The 25,504-nt window shown below is 41.7% G+C and overlaps 1 protein-coding gene across 6 annotated transcripts in view; it reads left to right on the top strand.

The window, feature by feature from the left end:
- The window catches only part of SMARCA2 (SWI/SNF related, matrix associated, actin dependent regulator of chromatin, subfamily a, member 2), a 117,850-nt gene that overhangs the window by 186 nt on the left and 92,160 nt on the right, over positions 1-25,504 (top strand). The window contains exons 1-3 of one of the 6 annotated variants that reach the window (XM_051788433.1): positions 1,007-1,023; positions 12,376-12,636; positions 20,435-20,558. In XM_051788433.1, coding sequence (XP_051644393.1) covers positions 12,412-12,636; positions 20,435-20,558 — 349 coding nt within the window. In that variant the 5' untranslated portion in view covers positions 1,007-1,023; positions 12,376-12,411. Of the gene's footprint in view, positions 1-1,006; positions 1,024-1,231; positions 1,407-12,375; positions 12,637-20,434; positions 20,559-25,504 lie in introns of those variants that run through there. The other 5 variants (XM_051788434.1, XM_051788431.1, XM_051788432.1 and 2 more) reach the window with 5 other exon arrangements.

Raw genomic sequence — 25,504 nt, 5'->3', positions numbered from 1 at the left:
GTCCGCCCCCCGTCCGCTCCCCGTAGCCGGCACGGTCTTTCATTGTCGGCGGCCGCGCCGGCTCGCACCGTGCCCACCTTCCCTCTCTCCGTCTCTGCCCTTCCCCGCGCACGGCCCCGCCGGTCCCGGCCGCCGCCGTGCCACCTGCTTCCTCTCCCCACCTTCCCCGGCGCCCGGCCCTCCCGAATATTTATATGTCCCAGTGGGTGGAGAGAAGAAAGTTTTGATCCGGTATTATTTTGGAATAATCGTGATGCGGATCTCCGGGGCGGGAGCGACAGAACCCCCGCGGCGTCGCCGGTGGCTGACTCGTGAGTCAGCGGCACTCTCGGTCTTGCCGCCCAGCGAGCGTGTCACGGGCTGCGGGCGACGCGGACACGGCAGAAACAGATCCGTGGGGAGAGACAGCCCGCACGGACGGGCCGTGGGGGCCCCGCCGCGCCTGCCGGGGGTCGCAGGGTGAAGTTCACGGTGTCCGGAGGCGGCGGAGCGCGGTGCGGCGGGGCTTTTTCTCCGCCGTGGCACACGCTGGCGCAGACCCAGCCGAGGAAGGGGAAGTAGGGAGGCACGAGCAGGGAGGAAGATGGTGCGCGAGAGAGCGGTCTCGCCTGCGAGGAGAGTAGCGGCGTTCCCCGGCAGAGCCAGGGAGGCCATGATCCGGATCATCTCCCTGCCTTTCTGTCACAAGCACTGCACACAGCGGGGAGGGGGGAGCAGCGGGGGCTGGGACTTCGGCCGGCAGACTGCGGCTCCTGTTGCTTTTAGGTCTCCTGTTTTTAACTGTGCAGTCACTCCTGCTGTAAAGGTGTCGCGGTTCACTTCCCAAAATAGCGTGTGTGTCGTCGTAGCCCTCCCGTTTTCCCTGCAGAAATCCCGCCCTCCAAGCGGAGTAGCACAAAACATGCGCTACAATTTTGGAATCGCCTGCCAAGCAAAAAAGCGTTTTATTTCCGGTGTGCGCGGAAATTTATTTTTTTTAACCGGGCCGGGCGGGAGCGAGGATGCACGCGCGCGGATGCTCAGGTATCCGCAGATCGGCTGCACCTATGTCGGGAGAGGGGACGGCGGTGGTTGGCACCTGGAAAAGTTCTGTGCCCTGCCGGAGGCGGGGGCGGGCGGCGGGGCGCTGCTGCAGACACTGCCGGGCGGGGCCAGTGGGCAGCGGAGCCCGTCCAAGGGCCGCTGCGGGGCAGAGCGGGGAGGCGGCAGCGGGGGCGGGGGGTGGCCTTTCCCGTCCCTCCGCCTGTGCGAGCGGCGGCGGATCAGGAAGTCACCGCCGCCACAGACAGGCGCACAGACATGTTTGGTCGGCGTGACATGGTGGCGGAGGGAAGGAGAGGCGGGCAGGCGGGCCTGGCCCAGCCCTGAGGCATGACCCGGCTGCCCGCCCGCCTGCCGCCTCAGAGGTACGGGGGCCGTGCTCGGGCACCGCAGCCGCTGCTTCGGGGATGGGCGGGAGAAGGCGGCAGCGGGGCTGCATCTGCACGCAGGGGCGTTTTACAGCCTGTCGACCGGGGAGAAAACTTTCCAGAAAGGCCGGGGGGGAAAACAGGGCCCTTCTGGTTGTGCGCGCCCGCCCCGGCGCCTCTGCGGGGAGGCGGCGGGTTGCCCGGCGCCGAGGCCTGCGCGCCGCCCGCCCTGCAGGGCCGGACCCCCGCGGGCACAGCGGTGCGGCCGCGCACGGAGGGAGCGGCCGCCCTCGCCCCGCCGCCCCCCGGGGCTCCCGGGTCGTGGGTCCTTTGCCGTTGTGCCCGCGGTGCGCGGCGAAATGGAGTTTATGTTGTCTCCTCCCCCCGCCTCCCTTTAAATTTATGATGGTGGAACAACAAACTGCGCACAGCTGGAAAAGTTACAGCTCTTCTAAACTCCATCTGAAGTTACAGTTAACCGATTGGTTTGTTTTTCCTTCCCCCCCTCCCCAACCCAAGCGTGAGTTGTGGTCGAGTAAAGGGAGTGGCTAACTGTCTGCATGACTACACAGATCACCCAGAATTTTTTTCTTGGCATCTGCCGTTTATGTCTGATATTCAGACTTAGAAAATTTTATGTTAACGCCGCTCTTTTTAGGATGTATTTTTATGAATATTTAAATATGAGTATGTAAGTAAGTAACTAATTGAAAAATTGAAGAGATAAGGTGGTTGATGATTTTTCGTTTGTTTGGATTTTTTTACCGTTTAAGTATTCTGCGTGCTTTCAGTAAAAAAAAATTGATCTGGGGTCTGTGACACAGTGTTGTTCCGTTTGCATTCTTTTCCTTTTTGCTTTAGCTTTCTAAAGGGTTACTTGGTTTTAACCAAAGCCCTTAAGGCTCAGACGATAAACTCTCTACCGGAATTTAATGCCTTTGGTAGTACACCAGTTACATGTTCGGGGTGGAGCAATCTCTTCTGTGTAAATTACTATTGTTGTGCAAATACAGGCACACTTTCTCTTTGGGAACCTAATTGCTCTGTTACTGTCTTTGACTTTGTTTCTTTTGTCCTTTTGTTATTCTAGGGAAAAAAGTTGTGTACCAGAAGGATAGGGTTGCCTTAAGGCGGGTTTTTATGTCCATGTATATCAGTAATAGAAAGCAAAAAGACTGTATGGATAATGAGTATTTAAAAATTAAAGAGTATCATACAGAATATGTGGACTTGCCAGAGGTGAGGGTAAAGCTTCATTATATGCAGTCGTTCTCTCATGAGTTATGTCTCAGCTTTAGGACTGGTATTTCTGTGGTGTTTCATAGAACGTGTGCCAGAAGACTCTGTTCAAAGCAGTCTTAGATCTTTTCTTTTATTCATTTCTGAAGTGGTCTGTGAGCGTTTCTTGTCAAATTTGAAAAATGCTTTCACCAACATCTGAGGTCTGAAAATTGACAAGAGAAAACGTCCTCCAGCTAGCATACTTACATTAAATATATTCTCGACAAAGGCCTGTTTGAAATTACTATCTACAGGTATATTTTCTCAGGTTTTGTTAGACTTTTGAAGTTAAGGTCAGAATGTGCACAGTAGCAACTTAAAAAAGTGTCTACACTTGTACCTATTTTTCGTAGTCCTAATTAGTAATGTTGCTGTGAATTAGTGATCCTTTTCAGAAGCAGACTTTTCATATGACTGAGAACATTTTTGCAAATTACTTGTCAAAATGCCTGTTACGTTTCTGTGTGTTTTGAGCTGCGGTTGAAGTTCTTTATGTGTAAAGAATGTTTCCTGGAGCTCCCTCACTTTTGAAGTGTATCTGAGTAGATTTTATTTTTTTGATCCTCTAGTGGAGTAGGAAACACAATATTGTGGCATAAAGATCACCTGCCATAAAATTGACAGCAGAGAAAACTCATGCCTTATTTCCAAGATAAAATAAGGACGGGTGAATAAGAGAAAGAAGTAAGGCTTAGCACAGCTTTGGTAGTTTGTAAATGTAGCAGAATAAGAAGAATACTACTGAAAAGTTTCTTTGTTTCTGACACATGTAAAGTCATTACTTCTCAGCTGTAGAAATTTTCCTGTTTGTCTCCACTTGGCAGAGATTATTTCCTATGTATCACTTCAGCGTTTGAGCGCCCAGATGCATCATTTAGAGGTGGGGCCTTTGAGAAAATGTTAAAAATAAGTTTGTTATTACAGAATTTACACATTTTTCATCTTTTCATTGGTATTTTACTGTAACTAACTTGTATTTAAAACAATCTTCCTTCTTTCTCCTCTTCCCTGTTTAAGTAAAGGCAAGGCCTTTCAGGAATATGGTGCATTCCTTTTCTTCTGCCTGCCTCTCATTATGGCTTTTGTTTTTTAGAATTAAATGAGAAGACAACATTCAATAACTGTGATTAATACCTGTAGTAAAGCTCATGGTATGAAAACTTAAATCTGTGACCACTGAGTGGTGTCATATATCAGTTTTCTATGCCTGAAAGTGGAATTGACATATGTAGCAAACATGAGCTTGATCTTAGACATTGCCTGATGGCAGTTAAGAGTTCTCAGTGCAGCTATCTGCTCTGTTTTCCTCAAGGCTACTGTCTTCTGCAGCAAAGCCATCAGAAAGGATCATATGTCTGTGCTGTAGTGTCCGGCAGCATAGCTTAGCTTAACTTGAGTGAACTCTGATTTGTGATTATGCCTTTTGACAGCCTGCAGTACATTCACCTCCCAGCTCTTAGGCAGTCATTTTTTGATACCAATTTTAGCATTTTGTAAGAGGGTAGGCTGTAAGTTAGAGTAGTTGAGAAAAGTTGAGCTTTGTGAAAAGCTGGAACATCTACACAGCAGAAGTAAGAATTTCTACAAGAATATTTGAAGGTGGGGAGTATTAGACTATCGTCCTAAAGTAAACTCCATGCATGTGAAAAGGGATCTTATAGTACTCCACAATGAAGTTTCTGGTATAAGCACACCACTCATTTTGCTAGCTTTGCTGAGGTGCACGCAGCAGTTTTTGGTAGATAGCTAGACAAGCAGCTAAAGCAGTGTGCAGAGGTTTTTTTTTCCTCTGGCCTAAATGTCTGGATAAGTAATCAAGGTGCAGCATTTCTGGTTCTGTGGTTTGTAGTTTAAACTACAAATTCCATTACAGAAGGTTTTCAAGTTGCAGTGAAGTTACTCAGATGAGTATGCAAAGGCAGGATCTCAGCTGTTAGTGTGTTTGGCTTCTCTTATGTGAACCGAATATAAGTTAGTTGAAGATTTCACTCTTCTCTTCACAGGTTTTTTGTTGTTTGATGTAAACCTGTTTATTGATCAGATGACAATAGTAAAAACATGATAAAAGTTAACAAAGAGTGTCCTGTGAGGTTGTACAATACAAAACACAAAGCAATAAAAATTTACTTCTAAGCATGATAAGTTATTTAATGATGATGAGCGGCTGTTGTTACTAATCAGTTCTTTTACGTTGAATGTATTAATTTGATTAGCAGATTAAGCAAGTAATCCAAATCAGTGACAGTATCATTTTATGCTTTCTGTGGTAGTGTAATAAAGATAACTCCTTTAGCCTGTAGCATATCACAAGTACACGTATCTTTTCAAAACCACCTGTGAATCATGACCAGTTGGAGGTATGTGGGAAGAAGTAGACTGTAATTATTTTTCCATGAAGACAGAGTTACAGTCAGCTTTGCAGTATCTCTGTAGCTGTTGTGTGGGTCCATATTTCCTTTTCATCAAAGCTAAGTGGTACAGTTTCCTTACTTTCCACTATGTATCTAAGGTAGGGGATCTGGCCAAAACATTCTGGCTGAAGTTCAGTTTAGGCTGACAGGAAAGGCAGAAGTTATATTGGATGGTGAAGGGAACTAGCTGGAAGAATTATAAATTCTTACTACTCCATCTGTTCTTAAACTCGGTGTGTGCCCTGTCAAAGCAGTCTGTAATCCCTAGATCTGTTTGGGTGTACAGCTGGTCTTGAATTCCAAAGTGATGCAAATGGTTTGTTACCTGCTGTGTTTTAGTTTGGGATCTGCTAATATTGCATATTTTCCTCATGCAAAAAAAATCCATGCTTTTGTTACCTTTGTGTTTGTAGCAGGTTTATACTAAAATATATATGTAATAGAAACACTGAATTGATGGAGACCCTGTTGTACATTGAATTAACTACATCTACAAAACTTTCTAGGTGCATATGAAATGATAGTGCAGAAACATTTATGCTTTGGGAATGTTATTTCAGATTCTGTTTAGGATATTGGCTGTCCTAAACCATTTGATCTAGAAATAGTTGAGCAAAGATCCTAAGTCTCCATCTTCAGCTCTTGGGTTTGTGGCACTTCTTTGTATTTGGATCTGGCTAGTTTGGACCTTGACAGTTGATAGATGCTTTTTTCCCTTCCCTGTCTCAACTCTAGTTGTGTCCAGAAGAGGTGGAGAAATTCTCTCAGACCATGGGAAGCGCTGTGTGATTCACCACAGCTAATTCAGTTGCCAGTAGTTTCATTTGGGACTGTTTACAAAAGAGATTTGGTCATGTTGATTTAAATGAAAACTAAGAAGTGATAAAGGCTTACAGTTCAGGAAAAAATACATCCTTTTTGAAATCCTGTGAATAACAGTGCTCTCATGAGAGTTTTGAGAAAATTGTAAGATTGGACACTTGCGAAACAATTAAACAATATGTAATGCATTTGAGAATGAGGGCCAGCAGCCTTGTCATTTGGAACAATGAGATGGATTGTTTGTTTTTTCTTTATTTTACTGTAGCCTTTGTAATCTGTTGGAAACATTTACTTTTTTTTTTTTGCCCCTTCTTCCCCCTCATTTTGTAGTTCTAGCAGGCACTACTCATTAAAAAGCAGTCCAAACAAATAGGTCAACACTAACTTTGGCAGGGAGTTGGCTCCATACTGCTTTTTTCATTGCTGGCACCAGAATTTAGCCAAACTAATACCAATGCTATCTGCATGGAGCCTGGCCACTGTTACACCTATTGTCCTTTTGTAGATTTTTGCTTTGACTTTAATGAGACTTTGGTAAGGGCCTAGAGGAATTAGATACCTAGCTCTTACTGAATTTTAATGAGAGCAGGGTGCCTAATTTCCATGGGGGTTTTTATACAATCTCAGACTTAATAAATGCAAACTAAGCTATTTTTGAAACATGTTAAATCATAGTAAAACAGGTACATTCTGGGAGCAGATCCTTAGTTGAGAGGGCCATTTATGATGTGTTCTGGCTTAGAGCAGTGAGTGTTTTTTTAATTTTGTGGACTACTATTGCCAGAGAAAATTGCCTTGTCTCTTTATTTCTGTGGCTGTCTTCAGACAGGATTTATTACTTGCAATTAAGTAGTATTTTCCAATGGTTTATGTTCCTCTGATATAGATCTTATAAATTACTTTTTTTTCATAAAGTATGTTCTTTGACATACTGATCTCTGAATACGTGTGTGTTTAAGACAATTCAGAATTATGTGAGATGGGGTGAATTTGTCTTCTCTCAAAGAAAGATGGTGAAGGAACTTGGTCTGGTGTAAGTGGTGCAACATTCACCTCTGGTAATTACTGTTTGGGCACTTGCTATTCCTATTAAAAAGAATTTAAAAATTTTCAAATTTGTGTACAGAACATGTTTAGTGTGTATGTAAATGGCAGTGTAACTAGTGAAGCTGCAACTGGACCCAGTTTTTATGGAAACTAGCAAGTTGATTTTGAAGTAGAGGTGAATAGAGATGTAGATTTTGATACTCATTTCAATGCACAGATGTAGGTAGATGTCGTTTGTGAACTAACATTTTCGGATACTATATGCTGATAGTTTTGTAATTTATTGTGCTGTGGTTCTGTATACATTTTTCGGGGGGGTGGTGGTAGTGCTAGGTATCTGCCTTGTTAAATGGATTGAATTTGGCTTATAACATGTAGAGCAACTCAGTTGTGAGAGTGTCAGTCTTAGATTTTGCAATGTATTGTGATGATTGACTCATGTAAGAACTATTTGTTGTGTGGAAATGTGTGTTGTCCTTCATACAACTGAATAGTAAGTCTCTTAGAGGAAGTTATGGCATGGTATTTGCAGTTGTGAACATTTGATAACTTGATTCCTTTTGTGGTAGTGTTGTGGGGTTGTAGGGAACTAATTATTGACTTTAGTGTTTTGAACTGAGAACCTTCACAGGCACCTCCATGACTTACCTTGCAAGAAAACAGGATCCCAAGGTTTCAAGTCATAGAAGCACACGATCGTAGAATATCCTGAGTTGGAAGACACCACAAGGATCATCCTGCACAGAGCAGCCCCAAGAATCACACCATGTGACTGAGAGTGTTGTCCAAGCGCTCCTTGAACTCTCTCAGGCTTGGTGCTGTGACCACTTCCCTGGGGAGCCTGTTCCAGTGCCCAACCACCTTCTGGGTGAAGAACCCTTTTCCTGATATCCAGCATCCAACCTTCCCTGACACAACTTCATGCTATTCCCTTGTGTCTTGTCACTGTTCCCCAGAGAAAAGAAATCGACACCTGCCCCTCTACTTCCACTATGAGGAAGCTGTGGATTGTAGTAAGGTCTCCCCTCAGTCTCCTCCTGGCTGGACAAGCCAGGTGACCTCAGTTGCTCCTCATACAACTTCTCCTCAAGGCCTTTCACAATCTTCATTGCTCTCCTTTGGACGCTCTGTGATAGCTTTTTGTCTTTCTTATACTGTGTCGCCCAACACTGCGCACAGGACTCGGGGCTGCCCCAGTGCAGAGCAGAGCGGGACAATCCCCTCCCTCGACTGGATGGCGATGCTTTGCCTGATGCCCCCCAGGACATGGTTGGCCCTCCTGGCTGCCAGGGCACTGCTGACCGATATTCAACTTGCCATCCATCAGGATCCCTAGGTCCCTTTCCATGGCACTGCTTTCCAGCATCTCATTCCCCAGTCTCTATGAACATCCAGGGTTTCTGCAGAATCTAGCACTAGAAGTTTTTTTGTTAAACTTCACATGGCTGGTGATTGCCCAGTCCTCTAATTTGTGGAGGTCTCTGTAGGGCCTGTCTGCCTTTGAGAGAGTCAACAGCTCTTCCCAATGTGTCATCTGCAAATTTACTCAGTCCTGCAGCCAAGTCAATGAAGATGAGCGGTGTGTGCTTGGAGCCCAGAAAGCCAACCACATCCTGTGCTGCATCAAAACAAATGTGGCCAGCGGTTCCAGCAGTTTGAGGGAGGTGATTCCCCCCTCTACTTTGCCCTCTACCTGGACACTACCTGGAGTGCTGTGCAGGTCTGGGGTCCTCAGCACAAGAAAGACATGAACCTTTTGGAGCAGGTCCAGAAAAGGGCCATGAGGTTGAGGAGGGATGGGTGGAGCACCTCTCCTGTGCAGACAGACTGAGAAAGGAGCGGTTGTTCAGCCTTGAGAAGAAGTTTTGCAGCCTTACTGCAGCCTTCCAGTACCTTAAGGTGGCTTATGAAAAGGAGGCAGAGGGACTTTTTATATGGGCAGATAGTGACAGGACAAGCAGCAATGGTTTTAAACGGAAAGAGGGCGTGTTTAGATTAGAGCTTAGGAAGACACTCTTTATGGTGAGGGTGGTGAAGCACTGGCACAGGTTGCCCAGAGGAGTTGTGGATCTTCATCTCTGGAAGTGTTCAAGGCCAGGTTGAGCAGGGCTCTGAACACCCTGATGAAGTGAAAGGTGTGCCTACCCGTGGCAGGGGGGTTGGAACCAGGTGGTTTTGAAGGTCCCTTCCTACCTAAACCATTCTGTGATTCTATGTTGAGGAGTGCTGGGCCTAAGATAGAGCCCTGTGGAACTCCACTAGTGACAAGTCACCGGCCTGATGTTACCCCATTTACTACAACTCTTTGTGCCCAACCTGTGAGCCAGTTGCTCACCCATCACATGATGTGTTTATCCAGCTGAGTGCTGGATATTTTGTCCAGAAGGATGCTGTGAGACACAGTTTCTAAAGCTTTACTCAAATACAAAAAGTTGACATCACCTAGTTTCCCTTGTTTAACCAGGTGGGTGGTCATAAAAGGAAATTAAGTTTGACAAGCAGGACTTTTCCAGCATAAAGCCATGCTGGCTCTGACCAGTGACTGCATTATCCTTCAGGTATTTTTCAATACCTCTCAGAATAATCTTCTCTGTAATTTTGCTGGTCACTGAAGTGAGACTGACAGGCCTGTAGTTTCCAGGATCATCCTTCTTGCCTTTCTGAAAAATTAGGATGTTAGCCAACTTCTGGTCAACTGGGACCTCTCCAGATTCCCAAGACTGTTCAAAAATCATTGAGAGGCGCCTTATGATGTCAGCAGCTAGCTCTTTGATTAATCTCAGATGTATTCCATCAGGCCCCATGGCGTTATAGGGATCCAGCTGGAGTAGCAGATCCCTCATTAACTTCAGAGTCAGCTGGGAGTTTATCATTATCACAGTGTCCTTCAGCTCAGGGCACTGTGACCCCCCCCTTTAGTCCATCATCAGTGTTGAAGGCAAAAAAGCATTACACTTCTCTGCCATGTCTCTGTCGCTGTTTGTGAGGTGACCATCCTCATACTGTAACAAGCATCAAATCAAGGAGGGCATCTTTCCTAGTCAGCTCCCTTAGTACCTGAACCATGAAGTAGCATCCAGCTGTTTTAGGAATTTTCTGGACTTGTTTATGCCAGGTGTGTGGTGTCCTCAGTTAACATCTGGCAAGTTGAAGTAACCCATAAGGACAAATTTGGAGGTGTCCCTTAGTTCCTTGAAGAATTGGTGTCATTGTCTTGGCTAGGTGTTCTACAGTGGACTCCCACAATGACATCTGCCTTATTTGTTTGTCCTGTAGTCCTAACCCAGGGGCTCTCAACTGTGCCATTGCCTGCTGTAAACTCCATGCATTCCAACCCCTCCATTACAAACAACACCACCGCCCGCTTCGCCCACCCTGACCTAAGGAGCATGTGACCATCCATCATGGCACACCAGTCACAGGACTCATCCCATCAGGTCTCACTTATGCCAGTAATGTCATATATCTGGGACTGGGCCTATGCTTCCTCTTGCTCATTTCTCATGCTGTGTATGTTGGTATAGAGACATCTCAAGTATGGTTCATTGTAGCCAGCACCTTGTGAAGCAGATTGATCTTATTAGCACTCAGTTCCTCAACTTTTGGCTTGCCATCCCATTGCTTATCACTGGCAGACCTGGTTTTGCCCTTTCCCTCCTTCCAACCTAGTTTAAAGCTCTGTCAATGAGCTGTGCTAGCTCTCATGCTAAAGCACTTTTTCCCCCTTTGAGAAAGTTGTATCCCTTCAGGTATCAGAAGACCAGGTGTTGTACAGACCATACCACGATCAAAAAAACTACAAATTCTGCAGATGACACCAGTTTTGGAGCCACATGCCCCTTGGAGGCAGCAGACTTCCCTGTGGTTTTGGTCCGGTCTGTATAGCAGGTCCTCCGTTCCCTTTAGAAGGGAGTCATCTGTGACAACTACCCTTCTTTTTTTTCCTAACCGGGGAAGTTGTGATGAGGGGGTAGGCTGTCTTGCCCCAGGTGGCTCCTCCATTGCAGAAGGACCTTTGTCTGCCTCGTGAGTTGGCTGTCGTTCCAGTTCCAGGGCATCATGCCTGTTGTAAAAGGTATCAGTCCTGCTTGTCATCTTCAAGTTTTCAAGAGGAAGAGCCTTCCTTCTGCTGTGAGCAGTAACCTCTTGACTGACTGCATCACAGGATTCTGAGTCCACCTGTGTCTTCACCTCAGTGGAGGTTTGAAACTCCTAAAACTGTAGCATCTCTGAGAGTTATATGTCAAGCTCTCGCTGATTCTCATGAATGCTGTACAACTTGTTCACTCTCTCATTTGGCTCCTTAACCTGGCAACACAGCTCATTGACAACAGCACATCTTCCGTGAAAGGAATGATTGTCAGTCCCAGCCTTATGGAGAGGCATTAGGCACTCCTGGCAACCTGGGTTGTGGAGAGCTACATCTACCATGAGAAGATCTGGCTGACTGGAGGCTTCTGACACTGCTGTGACTGGTGACTGGTGCAGTTATGGGGAAATGAGCTCTGAGGCATGTCAAAACCATACTTGTGGGAATGGTTACTTGTAGTAAGACTGCGCTCTTCACCAACTGCTGGGTGTGTTCAGAGCCCTGCCAGTGTGCCCTGGTTGCTCTCACTATCTCTGGGCCCCTTATGAGAGAGTGGGAGCAGCCGCCATTCTTGCTGGCTCCACTCACACCGAGTCAGCTGTTTGAGGGCAAGCTGCCAGCTTCACATGGGTGTTGGCGCTCTCCTGCGCTTCCCCGCGCTCCAGCCATGCTTGCTGCGATCCATGGCTCTGCACCAGAGCTGTTGGCCTTGGCGAGGGGTGACTGGGAGCAGCATAGCCCTATTTAAATCTACTGCTGTCACTGCTGGTGCTGTGTGGGTCTCTCGGACAGACAAAAAAAAGATCAGAAAACAGTCTTGATAACCCTCTTAATGCTTGTTTTGCTGCATTACTGTGAGTTTTATAAGCATGGATTTCAGGGCAGTTGTTGCTTTTCAGGGAGAGATTTTTGAACACATAGGTCACAGAGGCGCCCAGCTCTCTTGCCTGCTTTTAGTAGTGCTGTGCTTGACCCCGTATGACGTGTCTGATGATAGCAAGTGAGTTCAACTGCTGTTGTTTCTGGTAGATGTTTCTCATAGCATACCAACTGGGTTTTTTTGTAAGTAACATACAGACATCCAGAAATGGATGGAACTGTCAGGATCCTTATCCTTCTGTTGGGCTTGTAGAAGAATGGGCAAGCCAATGGGCAACATTAAGGATCATTTAAGCATTTTCTGCTGATGACAGCGTGCATGTGTGTGTGTCTGTGAGTAACGATTGCCTGTAGATTTTATTAAATTTTTTTCAGTGCCCCTAATGTCACATAGAAATTGTGGTTTTGTTTTTGTTTTGTTTTCTTTTGTTATTAGACCTATTCTGCTAATTGAAAAGGAGACAGAAAATAGATGTCCACGCCTACAGACCCTGGCACCATGCCTCATCCTGGTCCTTCTCCTGGACCAGGACCTTCACCTGGACCGATTCTAGGACCTAGCCCAGGACCAGGGCCATCTCCTGGCTCCGTTCACAGCATGATGGGGCCAAGTCCTGGTCCGCCCAGTGTCCCTCATCCAATGCCAACAATGGGGCCTACTGATTATCCACAGGAAGGCATCCACCAAATGCATAAGGTAATAGCTTACAAGTGAACCTTATTTCCCTAAACTTCTCTCCACTGATCAGAAAAACAACTTACTACGTTTAGAACCTGCATAACTGCTATTACACATTGTGTATCACCTGCAAAACTTCAGCTACACTCCTACTTCTGTCTTTATTACTAAATATTAGTCATGTATCAGATTAAACAGAGTTTCCTTGATCTTAGTAGACTAGTTTGAACTACAGAGTTAATAGTTTGCAAATCTTCGTTTGTAAACTGTACTTCTTAGAAAGATAGACATTACTAGGGAGCAAAAGTGAATTACAGTGTTAAAACCCTAAGGTAGACTATTCTAACCCTAAGGTAGACTATTCTAACCACTTTTTTTTCTTTTTTTCCCCTCTTGTCTATTTGTACATATCATGTGTTTTTTGGGATGGTCTTTAGTTTTGCCTGGAATTTTTATTCTTTAAAAAAAAACCCCGAAACCAACCAACCAAACAAACAAACCACCAAAAAACAAAACCTAGTATTTTCATCTCTTAAAGGGTTTGTTCTCTACAAATTTGTTTACTCTTCCATACTGAAAATGTGGTTTAAAAATGTGGGTTTCAAGTTATTTTATGAAGACTCCATCTTATAAAGGATTGTGAAACTATGTCATGTAAAACATGTGAATAATTGGACTTCAGTGGTGGTTGTTAAACACTTAAAATTACATGTGTGCTTAGACTGTCATTAATCTTTTTTACTTTGAGGAAATACTTGCTTGTGTGGAAATTCTTTTGTGAGAACAGTCTCTTTCCTCTTGTCACTTTTGTTTGGTTGTGTACCAGAGATTTAGAGTTTAGGAGAATTTCATTTGCGATGTTGTTCTACTCAGAAATACATATTAGCAGCTTACAGAGTCAACATATTGAAAACCTTTTGGTAACTCTTGTTGATTCCACTTGGAATTGTTATGTGCATATAGAGAAAAGAAATTTATAAGAATAGTTTTAAAGTAATATAAACACATTTAAATTTTTCTCATCTTATTCATGTTGACATTTTCACATATGAAAGCAGTTTCATTTATTAAAACAATGTCCAGTCAGAAGGGACATGACACTACTATCTTTTACATGAAGAACTATATATTTTTAATAGCACAAAGACAGCTGAAGGAAAGGAGGCCATCATCCAGCTGCCCATTTGTACTGAACTGTGTAATCTCTTGAGAGTATGTGCAGTAACTATAACTTTTTCATTTGAATCTTGAAGCATGTGATTTAGCTGTTAGCCAGATTAGACATTTGCAATTGGCATTTCTTTGTTTTTGGGGTCAGTTATAGCCCAGCTTTCCAGATCTCTGTCTTCAGACCTCATAGCCAGGGTTCCTACACCCTTCAAATTCTCTGATTTCTTTCTGTTTTTAAGTGATTCCATACCTGTAGAAGAAGACGGTGGCACCAGGAATTTCCCATAGAATGGTTGAATGCCCCACACATTATGTTTTTAACTGATACATCCTGTTATATCAGCCATTTAATCCTATGTCAGAATTAGAAACAAACCAGCAAAGGTCTTTCAGAGACTTCAGAAGGCATCTCACAAGGTTCTGTGAGCCAGAGTAGAAATTCTCCCACTGAGATGGCATTGAAATGTTTTGAAAAATGCTCCACAAAGAGTCTGGATAGCTAATTCAAATATCATCAGTCAGTATAGCTGTAGTAAATTACTTTACCTTGATTGTGATATTGGAACAAAGACAGTAACTTCATAAGTCTCGCTTCACAGCCTTGCTGCCCTCTAAGATTGCCCATTCACAGGTTCCAGCATGTCTTCATGTGTATGACTGAGCAAATGGGTCTGTTGAGGTGATAGAAGTGAAAAAAACCAAAATAATTAAATAAAATTTTGGTTATTTTTTCAGTCTAGATGAATTTTCAGGTCTGTTTCCCTGTGCAGCCCCAGAAATAGTGTATTGTGATGACTGATGGAAGAGTCTGTTTAAGAAGTGCTGTGGAAGGGGGCTTCCAGACAATTTCAGTGTTGTTCAGTGTAATTAAGAAACTGGTTAACCACCTGCATTTTGACCAAATACATGTTTTTTTTTCTACTCGGTGCTATGTAAACCAGTTTGACTTTAAGTCATGATGTAATGTAACACTTTGTTTTTTCTAGTGAAGTGGAGTGAAAAATGGGAAATGGCACAAAAAGTGTCCCAGTTACACAATTACTTGTGGGGTACACATCCAGTATATGCAATGGGATGTGGTTCTTTTAAAATGAAAAAACAAAGTAGTGAAACAACTTTGTTCTGTGTTAGATGTTTGTCTAGCTTAAAAACAATAATATGATGCATAAAAGTTTTAAAAAATCTAAAGTTTCAATCAATAGCTAAAACGCTGAAACAAATTGATATTAATAAATCATAATTCCCAAAGTATGTTTACTTAATGACTGTTAATATGAAAATTAAGTACTGTATATTCACTTAGTAACCAGAAAACTCTCCACTGGAAAATTTACTATAGATTTACATAATGCAGTTTAGATAGAAACAATAAAGTAACTATTTTTCTTGATAGTTTCTTAAGTAGTCTTTTGACTAGCAATCAAATTTTCAGGAAAATACTTACAGTTCCAAATTTTACTGAAGTGTATCTTGGATGCGTGACAACTACATTTAAGGAGAAGTACTTAGGAAGTCTCTGGGGGGTACCACTAAATGGACAAACCATAACGGTCTCAGAGAGTCTTTTGAGGAAAAAATACTTGGAAGCTGGAAGATATTAAAAGAAAGCATTGTTACATTGGTTGCCCTAATCTTACTTTTCCTCAGCATCCACATAGAAGTTCCTCTGGGGGCAAAACATCAGGTTATATGATTTTAGTCTGAACTGATCAAGCCTTTTACACAGTACCCCACAACATCCTTCTTTCTAAATTTTAGAGAGATTAATTCAATAAGTGGATTGTTAGATGAATGAGAAAGTCATTGGACAGTTGCATCCAGAGGGTAGTGGTCAACAGCTCATTAGGGACAAGTTATGTCCCTCAGGGGCCCAGTATTACTTAATATCTTCATTGATGACATAGACAAAGGGAATGAGTGCACCCTCAGAAAATTCGCAGATGACAGCAAGATGAGAGGTGCAGTTGTCACACCTGAAGGATGGGATGCCATCCAGAGGGACCTGGACAAATTCGAGAAGTGAGTCACGGGAATCTCACGAGGTTTAGTAAGACCAAGTGCAAAGTGCTGCATGTGGGTCAGGGCAACCTCTGGTATCAATACAGGCTAGGGGTGACAGATCAAGAGCAGCCTTACTGAGAAGGACTTGGGAGTGGTGGTGGGTGAGAGGCTGGACATGACCCAGCAATGTGTGCTCAGAGCCCAGAAAGCCAGTTGTATCCTGGACTGAATCAAAAGCAGCATGGCCAGCAGGAGAGGATTCTGCCCCTTTGCTCTGGTGAGAACCTGCTTGGAGTGCTACATCCAACTCTGGAGTCACCAGCCCAGGAAGGACAGAGTGAGCTGGAGTGAGTGCAGAGGAGACCACCCAGATGATAAAAGAGTTGGAGCACCTCTCCTATGAGGAAAGGCTGGGAGAATTGGTTTTGTTTAGCTTGGAAAAGAGAAGGCTTTGAAGTGAACTCATTGCGACCTTCCAGTAGCTGAAAGGAGCCTACAAGAAAGGTGGAGGGGGACTTTTTACAAAAGCATGTAGTGACAGGGCAAGGAGGAATCATGCCAAACTGAGGGTAGGTTTACATGAGATAATAGGAAATTCTTCATGTGAGACTGCTGAGGCACTGGAACAGGTTGCCCAGGGATGCCCCATCCCTGGAAGTGTATGAGACCAGGTTGAATGGAGCTCTGAGCAACTTGGTCTAGAGAAAGGTGTCCATGTCCACGGAAGGAGGGTTGGAACTAGATGATCTTGAAGGTCGCTTCCAACCTGAACCATTCCATGATTCTATGATACAGCTTTCTGTATGCTCTTACACAGTAACTGTGTAGTAACTGGTTAGTTATGTCTTAGTTATGACAAAAGTATAGCTTTTTAAGTTGCAGGGTTCTCACTTGAGGGTGGATGTAGTACTGTGAACTCTTGGTTTATTTTCTCTTTCAGTTAATTGTAACCTGATGATAATCACTTCTTTTATGAATTTGTAAAGGGGTGTAAATGATTACTGACTGCGGAAGAATTACTATGATGTCATGGACAATATTACTGGTTTTGGTGAATGAGAGAAAAAGGGAGAGAAAAAGTTCTTCACAAATATGGTAGTTTTTACTAAATATGTTAGATGTTCCATTAAAACAGAAGGCAAATGGTTTCTCATTTCAAATGTTGTTGGCTAACAGATGTATGCACAGTAGGCGTTCTGAGAATCATAACAGTTCTGCTGTGATTCTGGAAGTAACACCTTATTTATCAGCAGGCGTGTTCCATGCATTGTTTTGTTTGTGTCTGCATTAGTGAATAAAGAAAGGAAATATCAATGTCAACTTCGAAAAATCAAGAGAACTCATGTAAAATCGTGATTCAGTGATTTGTAAGAGGTTAATGGAAATGTTGGCCAATTCCCTACTGCAACGACAGTCAGACTGGTTGTCCATCGGTGATGCATTCAGTTATGCTGTGTAGTTATGTGGCAGTTACATGACAATGCATTGCTGTTTGATCTCTGTAATTTTGTTTGTTTTAGAGATGATCTAGAAGAAATCTAGTTCAGTACTCAGTTTTTGATTTTAAGGCTGTTTTCTTGGTTGGTTTTTAAGTTGGATGGAAAGAAAGACACTGTAATTGGACAGTTTACCTGGAAATAGGTCAAACCATGATGCAGTACTGTCTGCTAGAAGACCTTTGTTACTAAATTCAGAGTAAAAGCACTGTAGGCAGAATGCTTCTTATGCATTAGACGTTGTGTAAGTCTGCCAAGTATGTAGGTGTGTGCTTGCATTCAGTTGAAGTTCATCCCTCACTCTATTTTCTAGAAGCATTGCTTATATATCTGGCCTGTTCAGTGCTTGTCCTTACTGGGACCAATCAAAACATTAGTGTCCACTCAAAGTTGAGTATGTCTCACGTTCCTGTTCTCCTTCTGTCATATTAAAAGAATAAAATAAAACAAGTATCCCAGTGGGCTCGTAGTGCTTTATTGGTATCCCAACAATGTCATTGTGGAAGACAGCTTTAATAATTTATAGAGGACTGAAGAATTTGCAGAAATTATGTTGTGTGTAAGGTTCCTTCTGTAATTTTTAACCTGTTACATAGATTTGAAGTTGTCCTCTGACTCTGTAACTATACAGTGATTAAAAAAGTTACAGAAAATAACTGGTTTTCAGTTCTTTTGGTCCACTGCTGTTCCCTGCTGAATTGTCTTCCCTATTTTAGATGTTTTGTCCATAATCAATAGAAGTGCTTTTAGATGAAATATATTCTTGGAAATACCAGTCTCTGCATACACTAGCAACAGTATGATCATTAAAACTAATTTTGTCTTCAAAGAAGTTTATGCTATCTTCATACTTTGTAAAAAACTGATTAATGAGTTCTAATGAATTTAGTTTTCATTTTTTTCACAGCATAATTTTTACAAGCACACAGAAGCAAACCCCTTTCTTCCTTTATTTAGACTCCTTTCTATTAGACTTGAAACATTTCAGTTTTCTACAGTTTTTTTAATGTGGGTAAAACTTATGTTACAAAACCCTGTCCTTTTGATCAATTCTTTCCATAGAAGCATTCCTTCAATTCATGTCTTATTGTATGATCATGTTTCTTTACCTCTTTATTCCTGTTCGATTTTTTTTTTTGAGTTCTCTTTATGAAGGGCCCCATATTTGTTTTTCTCTTCACTGCTGTTCTTTGTTAACACCAGCTCCTTTCCCCACCCTCTGTGTGCTGGTACTTCTGATGTATGCATACTGTGTCCCATCGTAGTCCCATCCAGAGCTGCCTGGATTCACAGAGGTTTCATGGCTGTCACCTATTAGTGCCATGAAACCCAGCAGTCGCACCACAGATGTGTCCAGCTAGAGCCTTCTGTTCTAGAAATCAGATCAAATTTCCTTCACAGTTTCCTTCTCCTCTTGGTGGCTCTGAAGGTTTAGTCCTCGACACATACGGTGACAAAATGTATCCAGCTTTACAGGTGTTTTGGTTTCTGTACTACTCAGCTAGCGCAGGCAGAATGTGAACTCAGTGTTCTCTTCTGTGTTGGTTATCTTTGTAAGTCGGGGCAAAGAGAGGGAGGGATCTTCATGCCTCAGAAAAGGGCATTGGGATTTGTTTGGTTAGCGAAGTGGAACTATTTTTAATGTGTCAGTCATCTGTCTCAATGTTTCTGCTTCATATCCCTAGTTCTTGTAATCAAAAATAGCTTCTTGAGTAGTGGGTGTTTTTCAGATACAAGTTCTTTTCAAAAATATTTTTATACTGTCATGACAACTAAATGATTTAATGAAACATGAAAAATCCATTTAACTTCTCCTTTTTCATAACTTTCCCCCTTTTAACCCATAGTTCTGATACAGAAAAATTATAGTGAAATCCTTAAAAAATGTTGATAAACAACAACAAAAAGAATGCCATATGTTTTCAGGTGCTTTCAGTCAAATCTGAGTATTGCAATGGAAAGTAGAAAATTTATATGAATGGTTTACAAATTGAAATTTAGAATTATTTTTTACTTTGTAGAAGGCATGACCTATCTTTAGTTCTGTTTAAACTGAGTCATGTGAAACAAATTACTCAAAAATAAGAAATGTGTCACTTTTTTTTCCTGAGTTGACATAGCTTCTTGCACTCTCTTTTGGTTAGCTCTCTGTATTTTCCACTGTATTAAGTTATTTTAACTCTCATTTTATAAAGAATTCTCAATAAATAAGTGTGGATTTAGATGAAATAGACAGCAAGATCTCCATTAACTGTAGGGTTTAGTAAGAGCAATATTTAGTGTGAGTTTGTGCATGTGTTAGAGAGGGGCAGAGCTGCGTATTTCTCTAGAGAGTGATGCCAGGCTGTTCCTTCCCAATGCAAAGCCTTGCAGAGCTCTAAGTTAGAAGCTTAATCTCTTCGTAGTTAGGGATATGATGTAATTTTTGCTTTTAGGTAAAATTTAATTATTTTCTTAAGACATCTTCTTTATGTTGTTACTTCTTCCCCTATTTTCACTTTCAGATTCCTTCAGTTACTGTAACAGAGCCTTTCTTAGTGCCCAGTATGCGTTCAGCATGTTTTTTGGGCACTTAAACCTGTTTTGCATTTCAAGTACCCTGGGAACTGTAGTTTTTGATGAGTGAATGGGGTGACAGGAACTACAGGGAGCACAAGTATTGTTTTCCCTTCCTTGACTGCCCATCCTTGTTTTTGCCCGTAAAGATGAGGTTGTCTCCTGCAATGTGTTCTCCTTGTTTTTGAAGAGAAACAGTTTTTGGGACATTCCAGTAGAGCAATGACTGAAAGGGCAAAGTTTGTGCTAAAAATAACTCAAGCGAAGCCACAGGCTGTGGTTTCATAAGTTAGTGTGTGTTACACTGCTTTGTAATATGAGCCCAATACACTTTGTGTGTTTGTATTTGGACAGTTTGCCTCCCTGCCATTGCCAAACAGTTCATAAGGAGAGAAAAAAAAAAGGGCAGAAAAGAAACAGGGAACAAGCAGTCTAATGGTGTTCTGTGTTTCCTCAGATGTCTGATTCCAGGTTAAAAGTTTTCATTGGTTTTACTCTTCATGTGTTTGTTTAGATTTTGAGTTAAAGTCCTTCAGATTTTTATAGTGGATTGATATATTATCTCTGTATAAATACTTATTTTGTTTTCACAGTCTATTGATGGCTTACATGAAAAAGGAATGGTTGAAGATGTTCATTGTGGCTCCATGAAGAGTATGCGACCTCCTCATCCTGGAATGGGCCCACCTCAGAGTCCAATGGACCAGCATAGCCAAGGTTTATCCTTACTGTGCATGCTGTGTGATTTTGGGGTCTCTTTGCTCCACAAAGAGTCTGTAGTTGCATGTAACAGATTTCCAATTATTTCCTTTCAGCTTTGCTTGGAAAGGCTGAATCCCTTTGCTTTCTGGAGCATCCATCAGTCATGTGGTGGAAAATAGCTGAGGTTCAAACCCATGACTGGGACAAGTAGTTCAACAAAATCTATCACAGATTTCAGTTCACATCTCTATAAAAACCTCCATCTAGTTATCTCCTGTCTTATATGACTATCTTAAATGTAAATGTATTAAATATGATTTCTTTTAATGCTTTGGTGAAGAAGTTATAAGAGAGAAGAACCCAAGCAAACCTGGAGAAAGTTCTTTAACACTCTGTTAAAGTGCTGATCAAAGTTCTTTCCAATGTTTTTTATGCCAGAAAGTAGAAACTCTTTTTAACACATTGCTACATGCCTTCTTTGTGTGTTATAGTCTGCAACATAAAAGGACAGGAGCCGCCTGGTATGTTGGAAACACCTGCTGCTTTTAATAAGTTCAGCAGATAAGGCTTTGTATATTGCATGGTTAATTATGTTACAGCAACATCTGGAGAATCCCAAATGAAATTAGGCTCTTGATGTGACACACTACACAGATCTATTAAGAGATACTCCTTGTTTGATGTATTTACATGTTTGTATTACATAGGATAGGAGAAATGTTGAAAGGAAAAAAATAGCTACAGATCAGCAAAATGACTTAGTCTGAACTGCTTTGTGACTTTTCAGTGGGATGTGACTGAACCACTAGTCTTTAATTGGTCAGCTGAATCTCATTCTGGGACCTTGATAATTAGAAAGTAAATTTTTCATTAACCCTTTCAATATCAGTTAAGTAAAATAGAACTGACTTTGCAGAGGCAAATTCTTCATCAGGTGAAACTTTCTCATTGATTTCAACAAGATGCAAGCATGATCATCTGAGAGAAAAATTTTTACTTGGCTTTGCATTCAGAGGACATTTTACATGTGATGAAATGAAGAGAGCATTTAGTCTGATGACGAAGATGGATCAAATTGAAACATTATGTGCTGAAAATACATGAATTGCAAACGCTTCAAATACAAGCAGCTTCTGAGTTGTTTTCTTATCTGTGCTGGCTGAGATTAGACTTCCAGGTAGTTTTGCTCTGCAAAAAGATGACTGTATTTGTAGCAACTCTGTCAGGCTAAAGACTGCAGATCCCTGCTCTCTTTTTGGTGTATGCTGTCAACTGTTACAAGGTAAATAGACATTACTGTAGAGTTGTAATGTGGAACAGGCTTTTAAAAGAAATGGTCAGAAAAGCCCCCACATGTTCTAATATTTCAAATACTGTTCTTGACATCATAGAGGAATGTTTCAGCTTTCTTTGCCTCCGTGTCTCCATTTTTTTATTCTTACACAATTATCTTTTCCATAAAAGATGGTGATGGCACTTGGAGCTGTTTTGATACCAGTTGGGCAAAGTCCCATTTGCTAACCTTGTATTTTCTCCCTGTTAGTTTACAGATCCAAGACAGAAAACCAGGTTCCTTACTAGGCTTTCAACCTACTGGATACTTTTTGCTTGATATCCCACAACATTAGGGTTGTGTAGGACACTTGTGTTTTTATAAGTTTTGTAGAAATACGCAAGGTGGTAAAAGAGAGTGAGTTTAACGATGCCCACACTCATGGCAAAAGGACAGTATCAGTTCTTTGAGAATCCATGGAAAGGTGCCTGGTAACTCTTCAAATCCTGACAAAATCTTTAGTTGTGTATGGTACATTATTAGAAAACAAGATTTACTATAAGGTTCACTTCCTTAGAAATATGTGATTGTTGAGCTTGCAGTACGCAGTTATGTACAATTTTTAACAACATACGTGTCAAATAGAAATTACACCTTATTAGTTCAAGGTCCATTTTTTTCATGGCTTATTGTTTGTAGGCCTCAAGCTGAAGTAGGTAAATATGCACCAATTAATATTTTTTGGGTGTTTTGGGGAAAGTAGATGAAGAAGTTTAAAACCTCAGGAAATGGATCACTCTAAACTTTGGTCATTAGTTTGGAAGCATAAGCGGAATGGCCATTTATCAGTTAAATATTGTTCTAGGTAAAATCAAAGAACATTGTCTTTTAATTTTATGTGACATTGTCTATAATTCAGGTAATTGAGAATAGTTTTATGGAAAAATCACAGAATCATAGAAACATAGTATGGTTTGGGTTGTAAGGGGATCTTTACAAGTCATTTAGTCCAACCCCCTTGCAGTGAGCAGGTACATCTTCGACTAGATCAGGTTGTTCAGAACCCCATTCAAACTGACCTTGAATGTTTCCAGGGATGTGGCATGTACCACTACTCTGGGCAACCTGTGCCAGTGTTGGACCACTCTCATTAAAAAAAAGAAGTCTTCCTTTTAGCTAGTCTGAATTTACTGTCTAAAACCATTCCTCCTGTCACTGTAGGTCCTTAAAAGTCTCTTTCCATCTTTCTTGTAAGCCACTTTAAGTTTTGAAAGGTCGCAATAAGGTCTGCTTGGAACCTTCTCTTCCGCAGGCTGAACAATGCCAACTCTCTCAGCCTGTCCTCATAGGAGAGGTACTCGAGACCTCTGATTATCTTCATGGCCTTCCTCTGGACCCACTCCAACAAATCCATCTCTTTCCTGTGCTGAGAATTCCAAAGCTGTATGTAGTACTCCAGATAGGGTCTTAGAAGAGCAGAGCAGAAAAAACCTGCTGGTCATGCTGCTTTTGATGAGCCCAGGATGTGGTTTGCTTTATGGGCTACAAGTGCACATTGCCACGTCATGTAAAGCTGCTTGTTCACCGGCACCCCCAAGCCTGTCTTGGCAGGGCTGCTCTCAGTCCCCACATCCAGCCTGTATTGGTACTTGGGATTGCCTTGACCCTTGTGTGGGACCTTGTACTTGGCCCTGTTGAACCCCATGAGGTTCATGCAGTCACAATTCTTGAGCTTGTCCAAATCCTTCTGAATTGCATAAAGTCAGCCTTTAGATTGACATTTACTATTATATATTATGTAAATATAATATTACTATATTATTTTATATGCTGATCAAACAAATTTACTAGATCATAAGCTAAATTGATTTATTAACATGTAGACAGGTGTGATACAGTACTTAGTGCAGTACAGTATTTGTACAGTTGTCAGGATAAAGGATCCTGGCCTGTGAATGGGCTTCTCTATTCCTTGTTAAAGCTAGTAGCAGTAAATGATAGACACAACCTTGACTGATTGATAGACGTTAGAGTTATATAAAGGTGCTTGGCTTGTCACTGTATATCACTAGGTATCACTAAGTAAAAGCAATATAATTTACACTAATATATTAAGCTAGTTAAATGACAGATTATAAACTTAACTCTAATTAGATGATAATCATCTGATTGTGGATTTTCTAGTTAGTCTTTCAGGAAGGTTGTTTTGGTTCAGTGATGTTACATATATTTGTGATCTGGAAAAAAGTTTAAAATCAGTGCTGATAGAATTTGCAGATAGCACAGGGGTTTAGCAGTAAATAATGAACAAGTTGGTTACAAAGGCTGATCAGAACCTGAGGAGAATGTGCTTGTTTTTCTAGCATAGATTTTAGCGCAACCAACAACATTGTATGTCTAGGAGCAAGATATATATATATATATATGTATATATATATATATATACTGTATAGTGGTATAAACTCTTATCACACAAATGAGAAAGACTGAAAAGAGTTTTGGTTATTTTATCAGACTTAAAAGAGTATTGTCATGTACAGTTTTTCCAGCCATGAGATGGGATGTACTACCTGCATACAGAATCAGGAGGCTATTAATTGAGGAGTTGCATCATCTTTTCTAATGAATTAGCTGAGGGCTGTACTTTGGTATTGTATTCCATTCTCGTATCTGCAGTTCAGAAAGTTGTTGAGAATTGTTTAAAGTAACATCAGATATTTGAAGCATCTTTTGTGGGAGGAGAGACTGAGTGAGCTGAAACTGCATAGCCTGAAAAAAAGACGACTTGGAAATATCTGATGGGACAGAGTGACAAAGAGGAAACCAGAATCTTTGCAGTGAGTATCAGTGACCAAAGAAGAGAAAGTGGGTACAAACTGTACACACGAAATTCAATTGGGACATATGAAAACACTTTTTTACTGTAAATGTGACTGAATAATACAGTGGGTTGCCCAGAGAGTATGTGTAATTGCTGTGCTTGGAGATAGATAGTCAAAACCCAACAGGTAGCTGACCATTTGAGCAGGGGATTGGTCTGGGTGGCCTTGAGAAGTCCCTTCCAGTCCTAATGATTCTGTAAAATTGCACTTTACTTAGAAGACAAATAAAGAAATTACTTGAAACTTGGAAGGTGGGTTTGTTTTTAGGTTTGGTTTTGTGTTTTGGAGGGTATTTCTGTTTGTTTGATTGTTTTTTTTCCTGGAGAATGTTAAACTCTATTTTTTATTCTTCTTGAGAGAGAATTAAAAGAAGATTTGATCAGTCTGCACATTCCTGCATGGTAGAAAGGCTTGAAATAGATGGAACCTTTATCTTTAAGGGAGAAAAAAGTGTGTGTGGAAGGGGAGTTGGAGGGGATAGTGTAATTCGGTTCCTGCAAATTTAAATTAGGTGAATTCAGACTTTATTAAATATCTGTATCTTAATGAAGATAATTTAACCTTTTTGGAGAAAGATGACCCAAGTATTTGTGGTAGGTTTTGTGTCATATGAAAGTTATGTCAACACTGAATGTCTTTCTCTTCTGTTCCATAGAGCAAAGGGAGAAGTTTGTTTAGACGCTAAAAGTCTAGTCTGGTTTAGACAAGTTAGGTAGACTGTTGTAGCTGTAAAGGGTGCCTTTTCGACAGAAATCTGCCTGTTTACAGGCTCCAAGACTCTGAGAAGAACTAGTAAGTTAGAGTAG

This window comes from Manacus candei, unplaced genomic scaffold (assembly GCF_025592945.1).
Source record: "Manacus candei isolate 608988 ecotype Guabito, Panama unplaced genomic scaffold, ASM2559294v1 h1tg000024l, whole genome shotgun sequence".
NCBI lineage: Eukaryota > Metazoa > Chordata > Aves > Passeriformes > Pipridae > Manacus > Manacus candei.
This window is presented reverse-complemented; position numbering and strand designations above follow the sequence as displayed.